General features: G+C 41.4%; 1 protein-coding gene across 1 annotated transcript in view; it reads right to left on the bottom strand.

Annotated features, from left to right (window-relative positions):
- Window positions 1–8,463, bottom strand: part of LOC128362363 (NACHT, LRR and PYD domains-containing protein 12-like) — a 94,742-nt gene extending 86,279 nt beyond the window's left edge. The window contains exons 1-5 of the mRNA XM_053323103.1: window positions 8,418–8,463; window positions 7,549–7,828; window positions 7,253–7,458; window positions 4,470–4,566; window positions 3,055–3,178 (exon numbers count right to left, since the gene is read on the bottom strand). Coding sequence (XP_053179078.1) covers window positions 3,055–3,178; window positions 4,470–4,566; window positions 7,253–7,458; window positions 7,549–7,819 — 698 coding nt within the window. The 5' untranslated portion in view covers window positions 7,820–7,828; window positions 8,418–8,463. The remainder of the gene's footprint in view (window positions 1–3,054; window positions 3,179–4,469; window positions 4,567–7,252; window positions 7,459–7,548; window positions 7,829–8,417) is intronic.
- Between the last annotated feature and the right edge of the window lie 11,635 nt (window positions 8,464–20,098).

Raw genomic sequence — 20,098 nt, forward strand, 5'->3', positions numbered from 1 at the left:
GATAAGAATCAGCGCTCTGCTGCCATCTAGTGGACAGACTCAGTGTGAGCGATCTGCTGCAGACTGAGCCGGGAACAGAAAGTGAGAAAGTTGATGCAAATGATGAAGAATTCTGTTTTATAGTTAAATATAATATGAGGAGAAACTAACTAACTATATATATATTTATATTCATACACATAAACACATACTGTACACTGTGACATGTCCATACTACATGTGTGAATGTATAACATTTTGACAGTCTTTGTTTGATTTCTTTCTACTAAAACAATAACTACATCTTATCATTGTTATTATTATTATTATTATTATTATTATTATATGTTATGTTAATTATTTTCTGATGCTGTCAAACATTTACTAACATCAGTGGTGTTTGTGCCGAACAGATAACGAACAAAACGAGCAAAACATTCACTACAAAGTTCTCACACAGTTTTATTGACATAAACTGATAAAGAAAAAAACAATGAATTTAAGCTGAGGAAGGACTGAGGTGAAGTGAGAACAGCTGATCCATACTTTGCTGTAGTTCTTAAATTATTTCACAAAAGTCACAATTGAATTCAGTTTTTACAGATTGACAGAGCTGTCAGACTCATCAAAACTAATTAAAGTTGAACTAAACTAACCCAAAAACCTGAAACTGTTTTATTATCTTATAGTTGAATTGTCACATTAACCCTCCTGAGAACGGATGGTTACATGTAACCTAGGTTCTCTGAGTGGAGAGACTATCTCTCCAGCTATTAGCTGCTCTGAAACACGTTCCAATCAAGGTCAATCAGAGTGGCTACACAGGTGTGGTGCTTATATAGCCCAGGTGGCTAATCAGTGTGGCCACCACAGGTGATGTATCTTAAAGAGTAATCCACAACAGCTGCCCCTGTGAGGTCAGTCTCGTACATATGGAATATGTAGGGTGGAGAGATAGTCTCTCCACTCAGAGAACCTAGGTTACCATGTAACCATCCGATGTGTTTAAACTGCTGATGGCACAGATAGATTTCAAAGAGCTGTAAGGACACATAAGTCAACAGGAGATGAGTTGGACAGTGGAGAAGATACATGAGGAAACCATGAGGCTGAACCAAGAGAATTTCACCAGCTGAGTCAGATTACCTGTTATCTTAATGAACATAGAGGCTGCATTTACTTCTCAGGCTTTCTTTACACTTTGTAAATATAGTCTTATAATGAATGTTGGTTTCATAGTTTAGTTCCATAACCTTGGTAAGTTACCTGCCTGGTTACCTGTCTATACACATAATATACCAAATGACCACTGTTTCATATTTCCAGCTGAGACTGTGAGAAAACTACAACACGTCATCATTATTTCTACTCTGCTGCTCTAACTGTGGTAAAACAGCCACGTCTCACTCTCTCCCAGCAGTAATCCTTCTCCTGCTGAAAGTCACAGTCAATTCTCTTCTGCTTCATTCATTAGTTTTAGTCCTCGTTAACTCTCAGTGTGATTCTGAGACGCTTGATAAATATGAGCCCAGGCTCACAGTCTGACTTATAACACCTGTTTTTATCTTTTCTGCATCAAACAGCTCATGTAGAACAAATCTGTAAAGTGCTGACTTCAGCTAAATCCAGAGATAACTGTTCAGTTTGGAGTCAGTTAAGAGACTTAAGTGAAGACGACAAAATCCAGATCCGGACTCCAGATGGATCATCAGGATCCAGCTGATCCTCTCTCAACACTCCTGGATGTTCACTCTCACTCTGATGGAGATCACTGCCACCACTTCCATCTGATGAGAGAAGAAGACAGAACAGAGGAGATAAATGAGTGTTTAGTGAGACTCACTTCATCAGCTGTCAGTCAGTGATGCAGCACACATAATTCATGCTCCTAATATTTTCAATGTTGTTTGTTACTGTGCCTCTCTCTCCTTCTCTCTCTCTCTCTCTCTCCCTCAATCCCAACTGGTTGAAGCAGATGGCCTCCCAACTAGACTCTGGTTCTGTTTGAGGTTTCTTCCTGTTGAAGGGAAGTTTTTCTTTGCTGCTGTCATCAAGTGCTGCTCATGTGGGAATGTTGGGTCTCTTTGAATGAAATTAAATAATACGGCCTAGACCTGCTCTATGTGAAAAGTGTCTTGAGATTACTTTTCTTTTGATTTGGTGCTACATAAATAAAGATTGATTAATTGATTGAACAGTCATCTCATAAAGTAATTATTTAGTCATTAATTCAAGACATTCTTTCAACTGCTGCTGTTTTTGAAGGTGAACTACAAGATAGCTGAAGATAACTTCAGTGTGTCATGCTGTAGACAGTCTGGAGGCTGCACTGCTCTCACAGATGAGTTCCACCTTTTCTGTTCCATCAACACCAAACACCTGAGCACTGATAAGCTTGTAGGCATACAATCCTCATGGACTAGACAATTGGAGACGGCTCTAAACTGGAACCGGTTCCCGACTCCCACCCCTACACATCATTACTGCAGAAACAGAGACATTCACTCATCAGTTTACTGATGGATTTACTGCTGATACATGTCAACTCTTATCAAAGTTTAAAGCTACAGAGTCTCTGTGGGATTTGAAGATGTTTCCTGCTGTTAAATCATCACATGACAATCAGTCAGAGCTCTCAGCTAAACAGCTGCTGTGATTCCTGGACTTCAGCAGAGGTTCTGGTCTGTATAAAGACCACATGGTTACTAAACGTAATGATGCTTGTGTGAAATCAGAGCCAGTGATTTGCAGGCTGCAGTCAGACTGATCTTAGAGTTCTGACAAAGATGAACTGATCAATAGTTTAGTGTTGAAATGAGAGAACAAACACTTTGAGATCAGATTTGATGATGAGGATCACTGTCTCTATACATCTTATAAGGCTGTCAGCTGTAATCCAGCTTTATTTTCTGCAGACATCAACACAACAACAACAGTCATCTTCACATCAACTCAAACACATGATCACAACAAGCTTCTGGCTCATCTGATTGGCTGACTGTTCTCTCTCTCTCTGTCTTTCTTGAATACTAAACTGCTGAAACCAGCACAGACTGACTCCAACTCTCTACTGACCTCAGAGTCTCCAGTCTGCAGCCTGAACTCGCCTGAAGATCAAACAGCTGCTTCACATCTGAATCCTTCAGGTCGTTGAGTCTAAGATCCAGCGATTTCAGGTGGGAGGGGTTGGACTTCACAGCTGAGGCCAGAGAAGCACAGCTGATCTCTGTCAAACTGCAGTTATTCAACCTGGATGAATAAATTATGTAATTTTAGAGGACGACGTTCATGCTTGAGATCAGATTAGAATGTAAGTGTAGAAATGGAAATATCCCAACGTTTGCAAAGATACCAAATATGTCAGGATGGATTTTAGGAAAACAGGAGGAAAATGATGTTCAACGTATTTACAATATTTACATTTGCTGGAATGGTGTTGCTATAAATAAATCACAGCATCTTGTGTTTAAATAGTTCAGTTAGTATAAACACTGCACAGCTTCATTAAAGTAGTGGAACAAGTAAATACTGAATATTATATTTGTTGCTCTCTGATTGAGCTTCTAGGTTTAAAGTTAAAGAATGAAATTGAAAGTGAAGGTTAAATCTAAAGTAAAAAATATATCCATTGTAGATTTTTCTCATCTTATGAGGGTTGTAAATGTGCAGCTCAACATTGCTCTGACACAGTCAATGGACTAAAAAACTGAAGAAGAAAAAAATAGACTTTTTCATTCACCTACTTAGTGTGGAACTGCATAATATCAACATTATGTCTACAGTTTAGTGTTTCCACAACTGTCACAGCATATTACTCTAAGCACAGAAGTAAAAAAACAAAACAAACAAACAACCTCAGCTTCTCCAGTCTACAATCTGGACTCTTCAGAAGACCACATAGCAGATTCACTCCTGAATCCTGTATCTTGTTTCTTCGCAGATCCAGCTTTCTCAGATGGGAGGGGTTGTCCTTCAGAGCTGAGACCAGAGAAGCACAGCTGATCTCTGACAAACTGCAGTGCCTCAATCTGAATAAAGAAACACAACATATGGATTAATTAGTAATTAGAGGATCAATATTACATAAATTATGTAAATTAAAATCAATTTATAATCCATTCAGATGTGTTGATCTGTCAATGAACTTTCTGTCATTGTGTAATAGTGGTTCCACATAATGTCAGCATTCATCATCCAAATCACCACAACATTCAGGCTCATATTCATGTCAACACTGAGTCATAACAATCACCCAAATTGATTTATGTGTGTTCTAAAGGATCAATATAAATTATTATTGATTATGACATTGATTAAATCACACATTTTCTACGTTTCTTTCATCTTTTATAACTGACTAAACTTTGTACAGTATTACGAATTAAATATGGAAAACAGAAAATGTAAATAAATTAGGTTTGGTTGTTGAAGATAAAGATCAAGTTTAAAAACAGACAGTCAGTGAACTGACCTCAGAGTCTCCAGTGTACAGTCTGGACTCTCCAGAAAACCACAGAGCAACTTCATTCCTGAATCCTGCAGCTTGTTTCCACTCAGATCCAGGTCTCTCAGATGGGAGGGGTTGGACTTCAGAGCGGAGACCAGAGAAGCACAGCTGATCTCTGACAAACTGCAGAGACTCAATCTGAACAAAGAACACAACATATGGATTAATTAGTAATTAGAGAATCAATATTACATCAGACACATTGAACTAAAAACCTGTTCATTATTTTTTACATGACCTCTTCTTCCTGTATTTGGTAGTTTTTTGTTTGTAGATTTGTGTAATTAAAGCATGTTATTGGTGGTAGTAATTATTCCTCCTGTCCATACTGACTGTGAAGTGGTCTCTTCCTACCACAGCTATACTGTAGGAAAAGGCTTCATAAATTCAGCTGAAGTGAATATGAGGCTTTGACAGTCTGGTAGACTCCCACTTGATTTGTCTGACTATTCACTACAACATTTCTGTGTGTTACAATCCCTCCACTGCAGCCTAGGGAGTCATTTTTACACAAATCCTGAAAATGATGAACCAAACATTTGAAATTTTAGTGAAAGACTTAAATGGAATATATGGAAAAAACAACCAAAGCTACAGTGAACTGACCCCAGAGTCTCCAGTCTACAGTTTGGATTCTCCAGTCCAGCAGACAGATGCTTCACCCCTGAATCCTGCAGCTGGTTTTCACTCAGGTTCAGATCTGTCAGATGAGGGTTGGACTTCAGAGCTGCGGCCACAACTTCACAGTGAGTCTCTGAGAGTCCACAGTTACAAAGTCTGTCAAGACACATACAGGACATATTTTATCATAAAAGAGGACACTTTATATTTACTTCATGTATTTGATGATGAAAGAGTTTAATGTTCCCTTTTATGATCAACATTTGTTCTTTATCATCAGTGTTAAATATCAGTGGTTCAGCTAATCTTTTATTTTTTCTGAGGCATTTTATTCCTTTCATGGAAAACAACAGTTGAGATAATATAAAGCAACAATAACAACAATACAATAAGTAAGAAAAACAAAGAGGAACTGAGGACCAGACTGTGACACAGTCTACATTATTTACTCTCACCACATTTAAAACAAGAACATCTGTGACTAAATATAACTGACATATCATTAAACAAGTAGAGCACTAGTTTAACAATGGTAAGAATTTGATTTATTAGAAGGGTTAGGGTTAGAGTTAAAGAATGAATAACCTAATAATCTGCAGTGATTTATAATGTTAATCACATCTGGATTTACCGAGCCTTTCTGCAGTTCCTCACAGCTGGGATCAGTCTTCGTCGACCCTCCTTCGATGTGTTGTACTTCCTCATGTCCAACTCATCCAGAACCTCCTCTGACATCTGCAGCATGTAGGCCAGAGCTGAGCAGTGGATATCAGAGAGTTCCTTCTCTGATCTGTTCTCTGACTTCAGGAACTCTTGGATCTCCTGATGTACTGAGCGGTCGTTGATCTCTATCAGACAGTGGAAGATGTTGATGCTTCTGTCAGGAGAGACAGACCAAGTGTTCATCTCCTTCAGGTTGTTGATGACTCTCTGGATGGTTTCTGGACTGTTGTCTGTCTGACCCAGCAGGCCTCCTAAGAGACTCTGGTTGGACTCCAGAGAGAGGCCATGAAGGAAGCGGACAAGCAGGTCCAGGTGGCCATTTTTACTTTTCAAGGATTTCCTCATGGCTCCCATAAGGAAGACTTCCAGAGATGAGTCACTGTAGTCTTTTCCTAGGAAGTCCTCCAGTACCTCTGTCTTCCTGCTGGTGTAACAGTGATACATGTAGACTGCAGCCAGAAACTCCTGAACGCTCAGATGAACAAAGCTGTAGACTTTTTTCTGGTAGATCCCATTCTCTCTTCTGAGGATTTCTCTACAAACTCCAGAGGACACAGAGACCTCTGTCACATCAAGACCACACTGCTCCAGGTCTTTTTCGTAGAACACAATGCTTCCTTTCTCCAGATGCTCATATGCCAGTCTCCCCAGCTTCAGAAGAACTTCCCTGTCAGCCTCCGTCAGCTCCTGTGGACTCGTCTCATGTCCCTCACCACACTTGTTCTTCTTCCTCTTTGTCCAGCAAAGAACCAGCAGGAAGTGTGAGTACATGTCAGTCAGGGTCTTGGGCAGCTCTCTCTGATCTGAAGTCAACATTGGCTTCAGAACTGTAGCAGTGATCCAGCAGAAGACTGGGATGTGACACATGATGTGGAGGCTCCTGGATGTCTTGATGTGTGAGATGATTGTGCTGGACTGCTCTTCATCACTGAATCTCCTCCTGAAGTACTCCTCCTTCTGGGGGTCAGTGAAGCCTCGTACTTCTGTTACCCTGTCCACACATGTACGAGGGATCTGATTGGCTGCTGCAGGTCGGGAAGTTATCCAGATGAGAGCCAAGGGAAGCAAATTCCCCTTGATGAGGTTTGTCAGCAGCACGCTGACTGATGACTTCTGTGTGACATCAGTCACGACTTCACTGTTGTTGAAATCCAGTGAAAGTCTGCTTTCATCCAGGCCGTCAAAGATGAACAGAACTTTACAGACAGCGAGCTTCTCTGCTGTGAGCTTCTGTAATGTTGGATAGAAAACATGGATCAGCATGAACAGACTGTACTGCTCATCTTTGATCACGTTCAGCTCCTTGAACGAGAACAGAATCAGCAGACTGATATCTTGGTTGTTGGAGCGCTGTGCCCAGTCCAGAGTGAACTTCTGCACTGAGAAGGTTTTTCCAACGCCAGCGACGCCGTTCATCAGAACCACTCTGATGTATTTCTGGTGGTTGGGTAAGGGTTTAAAGATGTCCTGACACTTGATGGGAGTGTCCTGGAGGGTCTCCATCTTGGAAGCTGTTTCAAGCTGCCACACCTCATGTTGAGTATTGACATCTTCACTCTTTCCCTCTGAAATGTAGACCTCAGTGTAGATCTCGTTGAGGAGGGTTTCACTTCCTGCTTCATCAGTTCCTTCAGTCACATGTTGACAACTCCTCGTCAAACAGATCTGATGTATATGTAAAACCTGTGATGTGATGTTTATCCCTTCCTGTGACTGACCTTCTGCTCCTGAGCTTATGGTTGACAACTCGCTCACCAGATCATTCCTGCTGATCTTCTTTAAAATGCTCTCCAAAACCTCCACAGCTCCAGCAAGTTCATATTTCTGCACCATCAGGTCCACCACGTCCCGCCTCTCTGCCTTTGACAGCAGGTTCACTTTGATGGGCTTGATGTCGTCCACCTTTTCATGCTTCAGGTGCCACTTGAAGTTCTTGAATTCATCGTTTCTTAAATCATCCAGAATGTTGAGGAGATCCACCTCTGACATCTTGGCTCTCTGGTCAAATCAGAAAACATTAATAAGAGAACGGTTGTGTTTCTGTCTGCCAGTAGAAACTCATTCTGTGTTTGTACTGCATCTGATTGATTTGACAGACAGACCAGTTTGGCTGCAGTTGTTTCAGTGTCAGAAAAACGTCTCAACACATGGCTACTCAGAAAATGTTCTATCGAAAATGTATTGATCAATTTTTCTAGCTTAAATGTTGAGAATAAAAGTTCAATCTATAACAATATTTAACAAAGCGTTCTCACCAAAATGTTTAGTTTTGTGTTAGTCTTCTGTTTTCATAACTCACGTGTTTATCTTGGTATCTTAACATATTTTGGTTCATTCATTTAAACTGGTGTGAAAACTGTCAACTGAGAGCGCCTGAAAATGAGTCCAGTCACCTGATAAAAAGTTACTTATTTTGGTCTAATTAAAACAATTAAGACTTGACGCCTGCACAAATGTAACCCCCACATCTCATTAAATTATTGGTTATAAAGGGCACCTTGACTCATTGATTTCCATAAAATTATGAGAAAATAGTCTGCATCACAAATTATTCTAAACTGTTAAGTCTCTGTCATCATCATCTCACCTCAGCGATGGATCTCCGTCCTCTGTCGCTGCATCCTGCTCCTCCCTCAGAGCCAGTGTTACGCACCTAGATGTCAACAGAGGTGGTTCAGTGATAACTATTAAATGAGCAATATATATTCTTTCACTTTCATAATCAGAGCAAGTTAGACTGAATATAAATACAATTGTTGCCATAAAATAACAGTCGGTGACACTGGAAATGTTCCCCGTCGTGTCAGTATTAGTCCATAGCAGTAGGCTGAACTCTGCTCCTCACAAAGTAGGATCATATGCGGTTAGCTGTTAGTTGGATTAAGTTAACTGATTAGTACAAGTGAGGACTTACTTTCTTCTTCATTGAAAAACACCTCCACATGATGCAGTCTACTCCACAGTAATCCCCAAAAAGAAGCACAGGATCTAAAGTAAAAGTAATTATCATGTCAGTTATGTTTTATATTATGGCTGATTCATATTGAGATCATTCTGACTACTTTTTGAATTATGTTCATTTATAGTATGATGATATAAACAAATGTTAGTAAAATCATAATCTTCAAATTGCTTTCAAGTACAATAAAGAAACTATAACTATTGAATTACGCATGGTTTTTATTCACACACAAAAGAAAGCAAGGTTTCCTCTCAACTCAATGAAACATTTAAATCATCTACTTTGTCATAATTTGGCACCTTGCAGATAACCTGAACCTGAACTGCAACATTTTGCACTCTTATACTGTTAAAAAGAAATTTCTGTGAACATTTTCAAAAATAGAGTGAAACTTACTCAACGTCTTCCCGTCTTATCTTTAGTCTGTCAGCAAAGCGACTCTCTCTTCTTGTCTGAAAAAGATGAAAAAAACTCTGTAAAGTCCGGAAGTCTCTTGTTTAAACACAAAAGATGAACAGCTGCATTATAAAATATCTTGTTTACATTTCACTCTGTGACTTACTGATGTGTTTATATGTTTTTGGACATTGACATCATGTACTGCAGTGCTGTGGTATTTCAGTGTCTAATAAACCTTTAACCCTCCTGTCGTCCTCCTGGGTCATATTGAACCCGTCTGTTTTGACTGTTCCTTCTTTCCTTCATTCTTCTCCCTTCCTCTTTCTTTGCTTCTTCCATACTTCTTTCCTCTCTTCCTTCCTTCCATTCCTTCCTTCTCTCCTTACTTCTTTCCTCTTTTCCTCCATTCCTACCTTGACTAACTATATGATATAATAACAATGGTTCTACTACTGATAACTGGCTGTGAACTCAAAGTTAATCTGTGCCACACCCAACAATAAGAGAACAGGAAACTCTCTCTGGTTCTTTTAAACTCCTCTTTTACCTTCACATAGATCTGCTTCTTGGCTCAAACGTGACGCATACATAGATTTTTTTGTTATTAATGCATGAGCCAAAAGAAAAATGTACCTTCTCTCAAGTAGTTTGGCAAATTGTGAAAATGTAGTTTGAATCACAGACGTTTTACAGTAAGTAGTAATGTTTTTTCTGATTGACACTATCTTTTTAACTTTGAGGCTATTCTTGCAAAACTCTACACACAAACCACAAAACCCTTACGACAAACCAGTAAAACATTACACATCTCTTGCAAAACTGGGTTTTTACATCAATGCAGTCACACAAAGCACCAACTATGCACTGACAGTACACATGAAGAACTTGTGGCAGAGCAGCAGTTTTAAAGTTTAGTATCCAGATGTTTAAAGTACCAAACGTTTAAAGAAAACAATACTTTTGTGTTACCAAAGAAAAAAAAAAAAAGACCAAATACAATGAGGCTAAATCTCGATTTCTTCTTTTTTGGGTCTGATCATAAGACTTCATCACATCACAGCAGATAAACTCTGATTTATAAGTTATCTAAAAGTGTTTTACATGTGTCAGTGTGGTAAAATAATGCAGCATGTATGTTACAGTTTTACAGTTTTACTAGAATTATTATTACATACAAACTGAGTGTAAAGCAGAGTTAGTTTTTAAGCATTTGGGGAAAACTGGAGCACTCACCCGGCCTTATACGTCCTGTTTCTGCTCTTCTTGCCCCGCTGAATGTAAAATGGGTCCTGAAACAAACGATTGTGTAATTTTGTCTTCAGGGCTTCCTGCACTCAGAGATGCTCCTCCTCTCTACAGGCCTGTACAGAAGATTTAAAATGCCTCAATGAAAGAAATTCAACAAACAAATGATGTCAGCAGTTATACGATTTTTGACATTTTCATTTTAAAATCAAATTGGACACCTGTGGAAAAACATGGCTTTGGTCTCAATATTTGAAATGTATGTATAAAGTAACTTTCTAGGGTTACACCATGGGACATATAAACTGAGCAAACCTGACTACGTCCAAAAAAAGGCAGTTTATGATTAATTGTTAATAGCTTAAATTTGACTAATTGTGAAAAACAAAAAAAGTAGCGTCACATCATTGACCCAGATACACGTTACAACCCGCAGTACTGCTTCCTGTTTTTGCATTCAGTTCCCCACAATCACTACGCACATGCAATTCCTCTTTCCTAACAGTCAACACACACATCTGACTTCATTAACAGGCTGTTTTAACTGTACAGAACAAACTCACTTTCAGGTTCATTCCACATAAACGTAGATTCATAGGTCCTTACATCACATAAACAATGAAAGTCTTAAACAAAGGTAGAGAATAACAGCTGTTCATCTCCTTATAAAGGTTTGTGTAGCAGTAAGAGGGCAGTCATATGTTCCATCACATAGACATGGCTGACTTTTTGTCAGACATTTCTTCCTGTTAAAAGGGAGTTTTTTTATTGAAGAAGGCTTTAAACTAGCGATTGAGACCATAAACACATTTTGAAAACGTTTACTGAGGTTAGAAATCAAGTGAGAAGTTGGTGAATTCTCCATTGACTTGTATAGAGACGGTCGCCCCCTGGTGGCCTTTTGATAGAATGCAGCTCTAAGTTACTTCCTGGTTGGCCTCATTTCAAAGGACCAGAACTCCCCGCCTGGCTGAAACCCCCTACCCTCAGTGTCACCTGTCAATCAAGGTCACCACCTCTACCCGAAACATGGACCCTACGTCTGACAGCACAGCTGCTAGCTCGGCTACTAGCACAGCGGCTAACTGACTAACTGTAGACTAAACAGATCATACAACATAAAGCACGCAAGCTGCTGCGAGATATATATGAGAGAGAGAGAGAGAGAGAGAGAGAGAGAGAGATGCAGGTTCCTCATCTCTTTATCGATCCTGCAACAATCAGAATGAATCACAGCAGAAAAACATGTGAACAGCGTGTAATGCAACCTTTAGCCAGCAGGGGGCGTCTATGTAACATAAAGTGCTGTACATAAATACATAAAAACAACACAGGAAACGTAACACAATTAACAGGAAATAAATACTAAGATAATTGTTTTTAAAACAAATTAAAAACAATAAAACAATTAAAATAAACAAACCATAAAACACTAAAACAGGAGCAGAGTCTCATGCAGGAATAAAAATGGGTTTTAAGACGAGTTTTAAAAACAGACAGTGAGGAGGCTTGTCTAATATTTAAAAAGGAAGCTTGTTCCATAATTTAGGAGCAGCTACAGAAAATGCTCTATCCCCTCTGAGCTTTCACTTTGACCTCGGTACCTCCAGGAGCAGCAGATCAGCTGACCTGACCTTTGACCTCGGTACATCCAGGAGCAGATCAGCTGACCTGAGGCACCGAGCAGGAGCGTGGGGGTGAAGGAGCTCAGAGAGGTAGAGCGGGGCCAGACCATTTAAAGATTTAAAAACAAATAAAAGAATCTTAAAATGGGCTCTAAAGTGCTCAGGTAGGCAGTGGAGGGATGCCAGGATGGGCGTTATGTGCTCCCTCTTACGTACTCCAGTTAAGAGGCGAGCAGCTGCATTTTGCACCAACTGGAGACGTGCGAGGGAGGACTGACTGACTCCAAAATAAAGTGCAATACAGTAATCCAGCCGGGATGTGATGAAGGCATGGATCACTGTTTCAAAGTGCTGTAGTGTGAGGAAGGACTTTACTTTTGCCAGCTGGACTTCACCACAGCACTAATTTGCCGATCCAATTTAAAAATCACTGTCCATCTTAAAACCCAAGTTTGAGACTGTTGGCTTAAAATAATCTGCCAAAGGACCCAAGTCAAATGGAGGGGGGTCACAAAGGCCACTGGGACCAAACACCATCACTTCTGTTTTTTTCTCATTAAAGTTAAGAAAGTTCAAGGCCATCCAAGCTTTGATGTCTTCAAGACATGCCAGAAGTGGTGTTAGGGAGAAAGCGTTTCTTTTTTTCAGCGGCACATATATCTGACTGTCGTCAGCATAAAAGTGAAAAGAGATGCCATGCTTTCTTAGGATGGAGCCCAGTGGCAGCAAATACAGCGAGAAGAGCAGGGGCCCTAAGACCGACCCCTGTGGAACCCCATACGGCAGTGGAGCAGAGCTGGACTCTGAAGTTCCAAGGCTCACACTCATGGTTCTGTCAGCCAGATAGGATCTGATCCAGTCCAGCGCAGTACCACAGATGCCCACTAGGTGGCTTAGCCGAGCCACTAGGGTGTTGTGGTCCACGGTATCAAAGGCTGCCGTTAGGTCCAACAGGACAAGAATGACATGGTCACCAGAGTCATTTGTTAATAAGATGTCATTAAAAACCCGTAGTAAGGCTGACTCGGTGCTGTGCAGGGTTTTAAAAACCCGTAGTAAGGCTGACTCTGTGCTGTGCAGGGTTTTGAAGCCTGACTGAAAGACCTCCAGGACATTGTGCTCATCCAGAAATGACTGTAGCTGGGCATGAACAACTTTCTCCAATAATTTAGATATAAAGAGCAGCTTGGGGATGAGCCTAAACCTGGCCAGCACGCTGCAGTCAAGGCCAGGTTTTTTAAGTAGCGGCTGCACCACAGCATGTTTAAAACTTAGGGGAACAACACCAGAAGACAGGCTGCTGTTTATGATAGCCAGAACTGACTGCCCTATACTGGGGAAAACCTCTTTAAAGAAACTAGGAGAGACAGCATCACAGGGAGAGCCTGATGGCTTAATATGGCCAACCAGAGACACAGGCTCAAACTTATCAAGAGCTGCAGAACAAGGAACAGGGACAGAGGGGTCAGGTGCAGGAGCTAAGATGAGAGTCCTAGCAGTAGCAACCTTATCAATAAAAAAGTGCAGGAAGCTATTGCACATGTCAGGAGATGCCTCCAAGCTGACAGGCTGTGGGGCATTAAGAACAGTGTCAATGGTTTTAAATAACACCCGCGGGTTATGGTGATTGGCTTCAATGATGTTTGACAGGTATTCTCTTCTGGTCTCTTTAACAGTATTCTGGTAGCAGCGCCAACAGTCCTTAAGGATTTGGAGAGAAACCTGCAGCTTGTCCTTCTTCCACTTCCGCTCAGCTTTGCGACACTCCCGTCTAGCTGCGCGAGTTGTGTCATTAAACCAGGGCTCGGATTTTGCTTTAGGCTGCACAGTTTTCTTTGGAGCCACCGAGTCCAGTATGGTTAGGCAGGAGGTGTGAAACCAAGAGCTGAGCTCCTCTGTGTTAAATATCCTAGGGCTCTGAACAGGAGCGCCAGATTTAACATCAGCACAGGAGAAAGCAACTTCAAACAATACTGGCATATGATCAGAAATTAAATCGTCACAGATCTCCAAGTTAGACACAGATAAACCATGAGAGAGGACGAGGTCTAATGTGTGTCCGTGTTCATGTGTGGGGCCAGACACACACTGAACTAAATTAAAAGAGTCAATAAGGCTTAAAAAGTCCTTCACCAGGCTCATCAGGACAACACACGTGAATGTTAACATCCCAGAGAAAGAGGGCACGGTCATATTTAGACATGATTTCAGCCAGAAAACCAGAAAAGTCATTCACGAAGTCCTTATTGTATTTGGGGAGGTCGGTAAATGACAGCGCACAGCACCGGGTCTGAACGACCCACCTCAAATAAAGCCACTTCAAAGCTGGAAATTGAGGACGAGACGGTGCGCTGCTTACATTTAAAATCGTTTTTATAAACTGTCGCCGTTCCTCCTCCACGACCCGACGTCCGAGGGGAGTTAAAGTAAGAACAGTCTGCAGGTAAAAGTTCAACCAGAGGGCTGCACTCACCGGCACCGATCCAAGTCTCTGTCATACAGAGGAAGTCCAGGCCACGGGAGCTGAAGAAATCCCTCAGGATGAAAGTCTTGTTCGCCAGGGATCTAGCGTTCACCAATCCAATCCTGGTGGGAGCTGGGGCCTGTGGTCCGGTGGAACGGTGAGCCCGGGGTAGCGTCCTCAGAAGCCGGTGGTTTACCCCGCACTGAGAGAGCTGAAGGGGGCAGAGACGGCGGGGCTGGAGTCCCTCAAAAGAGCCGGTGACAGGCACCAGGCAGGTGTCGATGGGGTCGAAGAAGCGCCGGGACACAACGAGAGGAGGGAGCAATCCATGTCCTGTCCGAGAAATGGACGTAGATCGTGTCAGGCAGAGCTTCAGCTTCACCAGCCGACCTCCGCGTCTACCGCGGCGACGGGAACGCTTGCGCCGGGAAGGTAGGGTCGGGGCCCGGTACAGGTGAGGTGGGATTCCCGCCAAAAACGGGGGTGAGGTATACTGTCCGCTGTGATCAAAAGTACTTAAGCAATAATGTCTCTGACTTAAGTCACTGATATTCCGCCGGATAAACAAAAGAGACTGGCGATCATACACCAGCAGAGACTCAGTTTGTTTAGTGCCAATGATTGAAAACAATAAGAACACTAAGACTTGCAGGAGCACCAGACGGTCAGCCACACACACTGGCGCCATCTTGGATACGTCACATCACTCATAACACAGTATTTGGTCTAATTATCATGGTTATGATGATGAGAGTAAAGAATGATAATAACAGTGATGACAGTAAAAATAATATTAACAATACTAATACTAATATTAACTGCAGAGAATAAAATTAACAGAATCAGTAGCAGTCATACTAATATTACCAGTAGAAATAATAGTATTATTAACAGTAGCAGTGATACATATATTAATAAACTTAATATTAATTGTCACATTAAAGCACTAATATTAAAATAAGCTGTAATAGTAACATTAGCTGTAAAAATAAGAGTAATATTAACATTATATTAACAGATTACATCAGTTACAGTAACAATTATTAATAGTCATAAATGGAAGAGGAAATAGAAACATTACAACACTCTTGCAGTTAAATTTCCTTTTTATTGGCTAATTGATGTTATGTGTTGTGTGTGTAAAAAAAACCCATCATTTTGGGTTTTTTGGGGTTTTTTTCAGTTTGAGGTTTTAAAATCTTTCTGAAATGAATCTGAATTTATTGTTTTTCAGGTTTTTCTCTGATGCTGCAGCTTGTTTGTTCATCAGTGACGTTTGTCTCCATCTAGTGGCTGAAATAGGTAACAGCACAATGATGATCAGTGGTTGAACTAACTGTCTGCTGCTGACTTCCTTTAACCCTCCTGTTGTCCTCGAGTCTAGGAAGGAAGGAAGGGAGGAAGGAAGAAAGAAGGAAAAGAGGGAGGAAGGGAGGGAAGGAAGGAAAGGAGGTAGGAAGAGAGGAAGGCAGAAGGAAGGAAAGGAAAGGAAAGGAAAGGACGGAGGAAGAGAGGAAGGAAGAATGAAGGAAAGGAAAGACTGAATGAAGGAAGGAAGGAAGGTATGAAACAAGGACAGAGGAAAGAAAGAGAGAAGGAGGGAGGAAAGAAGGAAGGGAGGAAGGAATAAGGAAGGGAGAAAGGGAAGGAAAGGAGGGATGGAGGAAGGAAGGTATGAAAGAAGGACAGAGGAAAGAAAGAGAGAAGGAGGGAGGGAGGAAAGAAGGAAGGGAGGAAGGAAAGGAAGGAGGGAAGAAAGGGGAATGGAGGAAGTACGGACGGAAGGAAGGGAGGAAAGAAGAATAAGACAGGGTCAATTGGACCCGGGAGGACGACACGAGGGTTAAATCTAAGAGATCAGACAGGTATGATGACAGAAGCAGTTTAAAGTCTGATCTAACACGGACTGGAAGTCAAAGAAGAGAAGCTAGAAACTACGAATCTCAAGTCATCACAGTAATCAAGTCTGAATGAATGTTTTCCCCTTTTATTGATTTTATAAATTGAATCAGGTTCAATATAATTTGGCTTTTAAAAAAAAACTCTTTAATGTCAACAGATTTCTACAAGTTAATGTCAAAAATTAAAATTATTTAATGTAAAATAAGTGATTGCAGAAATACTCACCTCCTTTAAAGTGACTGATCTTAATTAAACTGAGGTGAAGCCAGTTGGTGCTAACAGTGCTAGCAATTAGTGGAAGAGAGATCAGCTGAGTGTCTCAGGCAGGGTTATTATAGGTCACTAAAACTAGCAATGAAAAAATAATTTAGTTAACTTAAATTAAAATAAAAACTACAATGAACAATGTAAAACTAACTAAAACTAAACTGAACTGCAGATAAATGCAGTACTTCCTGTCCTGCAGCAGCCGGTTAAAGAATGAAATTAAAAGGGACTTGATGCCGGCCTTCTGTCATTCCTTCTATCGGTCCTTCCTTCTATAGGTCCTTCTTTCTTTCCTACCTTCCTTCTTTCCTTCCTCCGTTCCTTCCTTCCTTCCATCTGTCCTTCGATCTGTCCTTCCATCGGTCCTTCTTTCCTTCCTTTCATCTGTTCTTCCTGTCTTATTTTCCTTCCTTCGTGTTTTCTCTTCCTCCCTTTCATCCTTTGTTCATTCCTTCCTTCCTCCCTTCCATCTGTCCTTCCTTCCTTCCTTCCTTCCTTTCTTTCTTTCCTCCCTTTCATCCTTCCTTCCTCCCTTCCATACTTTCTTCCACTTCTTTTGCTTCCTTCCTTCTGTCTTTCCTTCCTTGGAAGAGGGTTAAAGGCTGTAATGACATCTCTTAATACCTGAAACACTGAAACTAAAAAAAACTAAACTGAAACTACTAAATACCTAAAACTGAAATAAAAAAGGTGATTAAAGTATAAAGACAGTTGTGTGTTAAAGGCCCAGTCTCTGGTTCATCAGTAGTCTCTGGCTATAATTACACCATGAAGACAAAAAACACTCCAAGAAACTCAAAGAAAAGGTTTTGAAAAGTAGACGTGACATTCCTCTGGAGTTCAGTTAAATCCATCATTAAGAAATGGAAGAAATATGTAAATTACTGTCAAAAAAAAAAGCCAAATTATATTAACCATGATTCCATTTATAAAAGCAATAAAAGAGGAAGACATTGATCGATATCACTGATGATTAAAATGTTCACATCACAGCAGAACTTAATATAAACTACTAATCTGATGTTTCTCTGTAACATGATCCTCAGGTCAAGGAAGGACAGAAGGAAGGATATGAGGAAGGAGGAAAAGAGGAAGGAAGTTAGGAGAGAAGGAAGGAAGGAAGGAAGGAGGAAAAGAGGAAGAAAGTTAGGAGAGAAGGAAGGAAGGAAGGAAGGATGGAGAGAAGGAAGGGAGGAAGGAAGGAAGGCAGGCAGGCAGGCAGGCAGGAAGGAAGGAAAGAAGGAAGGAAGGAAGGAAATTAGGAGAGAAGGAAGGGAGGAAGGAAGGAAGGATGGAAGGATGGAGAGAAGGAAGGGAGGAAGGAAGGAGGAAAAGAGGAAGAAAGTTAGGAGGGAAGGAAGGAAGGAAAGAAGGAAGGAAGGCAGGCAGGCAGGAAGGAAGGAAAGAAGGAAGGAAGGAAGGAAATTAGGAGAGAAGGAAGGGAGGAAGGAAGGAAGGATGGAAGGATGGAAGGGGGAGGGAGCAAAGAAAGAGGGGAAGAGGGGAAGAAGGAAGGAAGGAAAGAAGGAACAGTCAAAAGAGACGGGGTCAGTTTGACCCGGGAGGACGACAGGAGGGTTTAGAGATGAACTGAAACACTGATCTCACTTTATTTACCTTCAGTACATGTTTGTCTGATTTCCCTTCGACCACATTCGGCTTTTCTGGCAGCGGGACGGAAATAATGTGAAAGTTCAGAACATGAAACTTCCCCGACCTTCAACACACCGGCTGATTCTGAAAGTCTGTGTTTTTCTCTGTTTGAGTTCAGAGTGTTTGTGTGCTCGTGTTACTCACGCTGTGGGAACAGTCACAGTTTACAGTTTACTGTCACAGAAACATCTGGTTCTGGAAACATCTGGTTCTGGAAACATCTGGTTCTGGAAACATCTGGTTCTGGAAGCATTACTCATTCAGTTCTAGGCTGAAGACTCGGTGTTCATGTTCATAATGTTCCAGTGTTTAACCCAGCAACCAAACATTTAATCAGCTTGATCAGCTTCTATTGAGCTTCATCAGTGTGAGATATATCCCTTTTCCACCGAGCTGGAGCTGGTGCTGGTGCTGGTGCTGGTTTGGAGCCAGAGAATGACTAAGCACCGGTTCTTTGCTTTCCACCGCCAAAGCTCCAGCCCGGAGCCTCAGAACGGGAGCCAGAGCGAGCACCAACTCTTTGCTGGTCTAAAGCAAGAACCGATTACGTCAGCGGACTGGGGGCGGGGCTAACGTTTATTAGCCAGCTAGCGGGGCTAACGTTTATTAGCTGGCTAGCATGGCATTTACAGAGAGTTAAAGATTAGTTGATTAAAAGTACTATTTTCATTAATATTTTGCCAGAGCTGTCTTCTTCTTCTTCTTCGTCTTCTTCTTCTTTTTCCTCCTTCTTCTTCTTCTTCTTCGTTTCCGGCAGGCTAGATGTCTTGCGCCATGTTGCTGCCTCTCACCGGTGAATCATGGAAGAGCTTCAAAGGAGTGCGCTGGCTACGTTATACAGTGACGTAATCACGTGGCTCCTTGCCGGTGGAAAAGCAACAGGTTGGTAAGAGGTGCTTGGATTAGCACCAACTGAGCACTGGCTCTAGCATCAGCTCCGAACCAGCACTGGCTCCAGCTCGGTGGAAAAGGGGTATTAGTAGAGGATCAGCTTCTATTGATCTTCATCAGTGTGAGTTATTATAGTGTGAGTTAGTCATATCAGTGATATCTCACACAGTTACAGTGTGTTTAGCATCAGATTCCCTCTTAGTGTTTCCTGTTTCTCTGTGGTGGAAGTATAGTAACAAAAAGACTTTGCTACTAAAAACAGTGTAACACTGAAACATAGAAGATGAAGATTTGACTCATTCAGACTCTGAAGCTTCATATTAGCTTCAGATCAACTTTATAATCCATGTTTCCTTCCTTCCTTCCTTCCTTCCTTCCTTCCTCTCCTTCCTTCCTTCATATTAGCTTCACATCTACTTTATAATCCATGTTTCCACAGAAGGAGGACTGTGGGTTTAGTCCTCCATCACTTCCTGTAAACATGATGAAGGATCTAATGCTCAGTATGAACAGGAGGAATCATTACACACACATACACACACACACACACACACACACACACACTCACACTCACACACACACACACACACACACACACACACTCTCTCTTACTTCCCGGAAACAGCGAGCAGAGGGGAAGGAGGAGGTGATGCTCGGCAGTCAGACTCCTCTATGAATCCTTTAGAGTATTTCTGCAGGTAATGTAAGTAAGTCAAAGTGTATGTGTCGTGTGTGTGTGTGTATGTGTGTGTGTGTGTGTGTGTGTGTGTGTGTGTGTGTGTGTGTGTGTCATGGTGATAAGAGCTGTGTTTGATCTGCTGAACTGAACACACACACCCACACACACACACACGCACACA

The sequence above is a fragment of the Scomber japonicus genome, chromosome 7 (assembly GCF_027409825.1).
Source record: "Scomber japonicus isolate fScoJap1 chromosome 7, fScoJap1.pri, whole genome shotgun sequence".
Classification (NCBI taxonomy): domain Eukaryota; kingdom Metazoa; phylum Chordata; class Actinopteri; order Scombriformes; family Scombridae; genus Scomber; species Scomber japonicus.